Here is a 7,054-nt window from a genome sequence, read left to right on the forward strand (position 1 = left end):
GATGACTGAATGCTCGAAGCAGTCTGGTTCTAACATGCTGTTTTTCTTCACCTTGTCCTTGTCTTGTAACTTTTGGACACAGGAAAGAAAATGTTTTTAATTTTATTGATAACATGGATTGGATGAGTCCACTTAATTAAAGTAACCTCTATGTAGTAAGATTTAAAAACACTAAATTTCCTAATAGAACACTTAGGCAAAGGGAAAGAGATGCACCTTGCTTTCACACTGTATTTAGAAGACTGAATACAGTAGATAAGAATATTTCACACTTTGGTTTACAGATGTCATTTAGCATTAGTAATCCCTATGCAATATTTTGATATGAAATTAATTCTGAAGAATCAGGGTTATGGAAGAGGATTCACTACATAATTTATTTTAAAAACCTAGAATAAATATATGGTACATAATAAAGTGTTAGTTGCTCAGTTGTGTCTGACTCTTTGTGACCCCATGGACTATAGCCCACCAGGCTCCTTTGTCCATGGGATTCTCCAGGTAAGAATACTGGAGTGGTTTGTCATTTCCTTCTCCAGGGAATCTTCCCAACCCAGGGATCAAACCCCGGTCTCCCGCATTTCAGGCAAATTCTTTACCAACTGAGCTACCAGGGAAGCCCATGGTACATAATAACACTACATACATTTTTATTTCCTAGCCAGCTCCTCACTGCAGCATTCCTCCTTTAGTCATGTACACCCTCCTCCTGCTCAGACTTCTCTTCTCATTGAAATTCTGCTTATTTCTCATTGACAAGTCCTTCTTTAGGCCTACTCCATCCTCAGACAAATCTTAGCCCTTTCGACTTCCTTTTTCACACAATGCTATGTTTGTACATTGAACTTATTCAGTTTGAACTAGTCTTTGCTGTGTATGGGTCTTTCACTAAGTCATCTTGCATAGGTCCTATTCATGCTTGAGTCATTATAACAGTCATATCTAGTCTAGGTCAAACATACAGTAAATATTCTGTCTACCAGTATTTATGTACATAAACTTAACTAGGTCCATTTATCCTCTCAGTAAAAATTCTGTAACAGTGACCTTTGTATTCAAAACAAAATCTAGCCTCTAAAAATCATATTCTTGTATTGACTTTAACCTTGTGTCTTGTCCCTGAACAGTTTTATTTAGATGTGTCAATATTAGACAGTTTATGACAATCTTTATCACTCATTTAATGGACATTGTTTAGGGTGTCTGCTATGTGCCAGATACTGCTAGGCTGTGGGGATCTGACAGTGGAAACTAGGTATGGTCTCTTCTCTCATTGAGCTTACTATGTTATGGGAAGAAGAAATTAACAGAAAAAGGTAGTACTTAAACCTTGTAATGTGTATTCTGAAGAAAAAATAAAGGATTTGATGAAGGTGTTAACATACTTAAACTGCAAGAAGGTTCAGAAAAGACTTCTTACTCTGAGAAAGTGTTACTGAGACCTCAGGTGTGAATAAGAAATTTGGGGCTGGAGAAGGTAGGGGAGATAAGCAGGGAGAACATGACAGAAAGGAGATCATAATGTGCAAAACCCTGAGCAGCAAAGAGAGAGAGGGTCTGCTTTAGGTCAGATAGCCGAGGGTTACTTTGTACCTGTAGGTGGAGTGTACTAGCACTGAGGACAACATCAAATAATACTGGAGTGTTGCAGTACTTCTCATATTTATAACACACATGTAGCGCTATTATGGATCGGTTAATATCCTATCACTAGTAGATTCTTTGTGGTAGAATGTGACAGACTAGTAATATGAAGGACTACTACTAAAGTATATAAGTGTATATTTTGTAATTCACCATTTTCTACTTATATATAAATAATGGTAATTTTTTTAGCCCCAGAACAGTAAATATGCTTAATAAATATAAATATGAAACATATATAGTATTATAACAAGCCCAAAGCCAGTTGTTACAGGTGGTAATGTTACCAGTGGTCAGTATATCAGTTCAGTCACCCTGTAGATCTCTGTAGAATTTGCAAAACAAGTAGTCACCTTACTCTCTATTTACCTATTTTCTTTAAAAAAAATAAAGTGCTAATGAGAGCTCATTATTTTAGGTGATTGATGAGATTTATCGTGTGTTGAGATATGTCAATTCTACCAGAGCCCCTCAGCGAGCTCATGAAGTACTTCAAGAGTTAAGGGATATTTCCTCCATGGCAATGGAATACTTTGATGAAAAAATTGTTCCAATTCTAAAGAGGAAATTACCAGGATCAGATGTATCTGGAAGACTCATGGGCTCTCCTCCAGGTATCTTTTGTTTATAATACTTTCAGTTTATAATAATGTTCATACATAGGTTTGTAACTTGCCTTTTTTTCTCCCACTTAACTGTGTATCTTGAACGTTTTTGGGTCTGTAACTATGTATCTGCAGCATCATTTTTAATGACAGATTAGATTACAGACCATATCTTACGTAGTTCATCCACTGCTGTTATGCACATTTGTCTCCAGGTTTTTCAGTATTTGAACCACACTGAAGAACAATCTTGTGGCTGAATCTTTGTACATATCCACATTTTTAACTGGACATAAATTTGTTAGAGCAATTTTTAGTAAAACATTTGTTTCATTCAGATTAGTTAGCTCCCTGGAGTACTCAGTAGAGTGAGTGGCTGTCTATAATTTAATAATAAAGTTTATGGCATCTCAGCATTAATATATCTATTACTTATTGAGTACTTACTATGCAGACAGCACTATACTGTGTCCTATGAAGACTAAAAAGAAATGTAATACATGGTATCTGCTCTCAAGAATCTTATTTTATAGGGCAAGATGTAATCATGACTTAAATTATTGCAGGCAAGAGAATAGTTTAAAGGAGTGTCTATTTACATGCCAAATGAGTAGAGAGAAAATCTTAAGGAAGATAAGATCATTGTTGGCTGGTCTGATTGAGACTTCACAAGAGGTGAGAACTGGTCTGAGCCTTGTTAGTTGGCTAAAGGTAAGCTGAGAAAGAACAATGTATCAATCAAGGAAAATATTCTGGTTATTTAAATGTGTGAGGAGAAAACTAACAAGATGGGTTTTAGGGTGTGGATGGATCCATATGATTCTTTTAGAAAAGCTTCAGAGATAAGGTTAAAAAAAGCAGGTTATATAGTGATTTTTATGCCCATGGTACATTGTTATTCCTGAAACAGAATAGTTCCAAACCTTCCTACATCATGTCAGAAGTTCTTCCTGATCGTTGAGTGTGATGTAACCCTTTTTGGTGATATCCCAATTGTTTGGCTAATGTTGAGACCAAACAGTCAACTGTTAAGTGCAGAGAGGACTTATGAACCTAATAGGTCTGTGCTTCTGACTCAGATATTTATGTTCCTTGTATGTAATAAGAAAGAAATTCTACTCTAATTTTACATTTTTATTTTCTTAACTAGGTTCTAAAAGAGCTTTATAATATTTTTAAAACCAAGTTAACACCCCTGGACACTCTGCTTTTGCTGGCAATCCACATACTGCCACATGAACATGAGAATCAGAATTCAGACTCATTTATAGTTAAGACAAAGTATTTGATTAATTCATTAGACCAAGTAGGTTGCAAAGAAGAAATCTGCAGAGATGATGTTACTAAGGACATTCTATTTTGAAGAAATCTCATTAATGAAGTATTACTGGTGGTGAGCCATTGAAGTGATTGACCATTTTAAACCATTTCTCCACAGTTCCAGGACCTTCTGCAGCCTTGACTACAATGCAACTCTTCTCCAAGCAAAACCCTTCAAGACAAGAGGTTACCAAACTCCAGCAGCAGGTTAAGACAAATGGTGCTGGGGTGACTGTTCTCAGGCGTGAAATTTCTGAGCTTCGCACCAAAGTGCAAGAACAGCAGAAACAACTTCAAGACCAGGACCAGAAACTTCTAGAGCAGACCCAGATCATAGGTGAACAGAACGCACGGTTGGCAGAGCTGGAGCGCAAATTGCGAGAAGTAATGGAAAGTGCAGTGGGTAACTCCTCAGGGTCTGGGCAAAGCGAAGAGTCTCCTCGGAAACGGAAAAAGGCCGCAGAAGCCATAGACTGTCTTAGGAAATCTAAACGTCTCCGGAATAGAAAGTAAATCAGAATGTGCTTCTAGCGCCAGAGGAAGACCTGGCTCTGTAGCTTGACCAGTTCTGCGTATGTGGACACTGCGCGACGTGGTGTCCCTCAGCTCTAGGCTTTCAGAACACAACTTAAACTTGAACTCTCACAGTTGGGACTTTTTTTTTTCCTGCTTCTCCTCATTGAACTGATGCACAAAATCTTTTTACTTTGCAATAGATTTGTACTAACCAGACCTATTCTATCATGTTTTGAGAAGTTAACCTTTTTTTTGTGCAGATAATGTTTAAAGCAAATTTGTTTCTGCATATATGCACATTACATAAGGATCTTAAACCAGTCTTGACAGACTAGAAACTAAGTTTAATACAGAAAATGTCCTGTTCACTTGAAAGAAAAGACCTACTTTTTAAATGGACAGTATCTTGTTTTTAAAAAAAAAAAGTTGACTTTTTGTTATAAGTGACCTTTGTCTGGAATGTCTGAAAAGTAGTAAATGCTTTTTGGTATTGAAGTGATGGGTAACTAAAACGGACTTCCATAGTATTGACTGTAGAAGGGGCCTCTACAGTATTGACTATATATTTTTATAAACTACTGGCAAGGGGCTTATCCAGCTGTTATATACATGTTTTCAGTTCTCCTTTGGGGCCATGACCTACATCTGCATGGATGCATGCATGCATTGCCTAGTCAACTCACTTAAAAAAGCTCTTGCACTGGTATTGATCTTGAACCTCTATACTTCTCCACTTTTTAGAGCAGTGTCTTAGTTCATTTAAGCGCTTAACATCTTCCACCACAACAGCTTGCTTCCGTGGGTGAGGGGGAGTGGTATTTGTATGTCCATTTGTCCTCCAGTTTTACAGAATAAGAGAGTATTAAAGCCCGCTGCTTTAGCTATTCTCCGTAGGGTTCAGGTACACTGGCTAAGACAGAACCCCAAATTCTTTATGTTGATGTCAGACCTCTGGTAACTAGTACTATTCCTTACTCACCACTGTGTATGCGCATTGATCCAATGTGGCCATGACCAGTGGTGTGAGTAGGGAACCCAACTTATGGGATGCAGTTGTTTTGCCACTGAAAAACAGTTCATTGAAGAAAATTGTACTATGAAAAAGCATTTTGATTGTTTTCCTTTCTGGGGGGGTGACCTGAGGGAAGCTTTTTAATATTAATTTCAGGCTTTCCTTATCCTTCAGCTTTCAACAAAAGCTTTAATTTCATTTGCACTCCTGTTTTGAGCTTGTAACTGGAAAAGCATGTCTTGCACTGTCAACCTTCTAAGTGGTCACTTTAACAACTGTACAGTGATTATTTTCCCCAGTTGTGTATTTTTGAAACAGTCAACTATTACTGTCTAGTTTTATTTTAATGTACTAAATTATGTAGTCATTATTTGACTGTTAAGTTAAACGACTGTTGCCTTGGGCTTCAGTTATTTAAGATAGACTTAGGTGTAATATAGAATACTATCCCTTTCCAGGCGGGAGTTTGACACCTGTATAAAACCTAAGGTTTTGGTAAGTACCTTAGTTGAAGAAAAGCACAAGGTCACTATCTTTTTTTAATCCGTCCAACATGATATATTTATGCATCCTTGAGATTAACCTCACCAAGTGAAACTTCTTATCCATTTTTAATATTGTCCTTACATAATAGTGTCCTTAGATTTTGATCAATTCTTTGTCTAACATTAAAACTCCATTTACAATGTAGTTATGTTTTCAATGAAAAACCATAAAATAACGTCCAAGTGTTTTCATGGTTTGTTGGGAAGGTAATTTTAAAATAAACAATTTCCAAAAAACATTTGTCAGCCAAGATCATCCGTAAAAGTCCCTGTCTGGAACTCATTTTCTCAGCAGGTCTCATTTCTTTAGTCATAGGATTTAGCCATATTATCACAACTTTGGAGGAGGCCTACTGGAATACTTACTCATGGCCTTTAATAGTCTGCTTTCCTGGTAATACGAAGATGTTTTTAAATAACAAAGTACATGTTTACAGGTTTGTAAGTATGATCTTTATGCATCAAAGGGATATAACCTCAGATGATCTTTTTTAATAATGTTAATGAATTATTTAAAGTTTCCTGGGTTTCTTTTTAAACTCCATCTAGATACCCTAAATGTATCTACAGTCTTAGTTAACACGAATATTTGGCTTCCATAATAAACATTCACACTATTAAAAGATAGATTTTCTGTTTCAAAATCCAAATTTCTACAATATACACTTGTAATCATCTGCCCATAAATTTTATGAGTTGCACTTGTTAATGGGTGAATGTGGCATAACAGTAGGAAATAAAGCACTACAGTTGTTTTAAATCTTAACTAGCTAAAATGTGTTAGGATATTGTCTTGGCCAGTTTGATAGCTGTTATACATGCATTTGGGTAGTATAATGGTATTTAAGTGTCAACAAATCACAAAATATTTCCACCACCTAAAACTGACGTATGTTACAGGAAAATTGTAAGTTAGCAACCTGAGAGAGAACTATCTTGCTCTGGATTGTAGGTCAGTAATTTAAATGCTGTATGTTAATACTATGTTAATATGTTAAATATTAGGACATTTCATAAAGTATTCCCATCATCTTCCTTGGCTGGTCTTTCAGAGGATACTTAAAGTTGTCCCACTTACAAATTGATCGCAACACTACAGACATAGATAAAATGTGGAAGGGCGGATGAAAAATGGAAAGGACGGCCGCCCGCTCACCCCCACAGGAGTCTGCTTGTTTCTCAAGTGGACTTGGTTTTCACCTATTCTGAACTAGGTATTATTTTAGAACATGAGGATATAGAACCTGTTGTTTCTGAAGCTCCTCTTTTGATGTACAGAGCCTGGAAATAAGGGCAAACACAAATGTAATCAGAGTAATCATACTGTTTTAAAAACTTGGGGTGCCATCAGGTCTAAAGCCACTGGTTTTGGAAGCAACATTTTTTTGTGTGTGTTTTTGGAGTACTGAACT

At 36.5% G+C, this 7,054-nt stretch overlaps 1 protein-coding gene across 1 annotated transcript in view; it reads left to right on the plus strand.

Annotated features, from left to right (window-relative positions):
• The window catches only part of FBXO28 (F-box protein 28), a 28,390-nt gene extending 22,125 nt beyond the window's left edge, over positions 1–6,265 (plus strand). Inside the window, exons 4-5 of the mRNA XM_065938400.1 lie at positions 2,063–2,258; positions 3,688–6,265. Coding sequence (XP_065794472.1) covers positions 2,063–2,258; positions 3,688–4,082 — 591 coding nt within the window. The 3' untranslated portion in view covers positions 4,083–6,265. The remainder of the gene's footprint in view (positions 1–2,062; positions 2,259–3,687) is intronic.
• The last annotated feature ends 789 nt before the right edge of the window (positions 6,266–7,054 follow it).

This window comes from Muntiacus reevesi, chromosome 5 (assembly GCF_963930625.1).
Source record: "Muntiacus reevesi chromosome 5, mMunRee1.1, whole genome shotgun sequence".
In the NCBI taxonomy this organism is placed as follows: domain Eukaryota; kingdom Metazoa; phylum Chordata; class Mammalia; order Artiodactyla; family Cervidae; genus Muntiacus; species Muntiacus reevesi.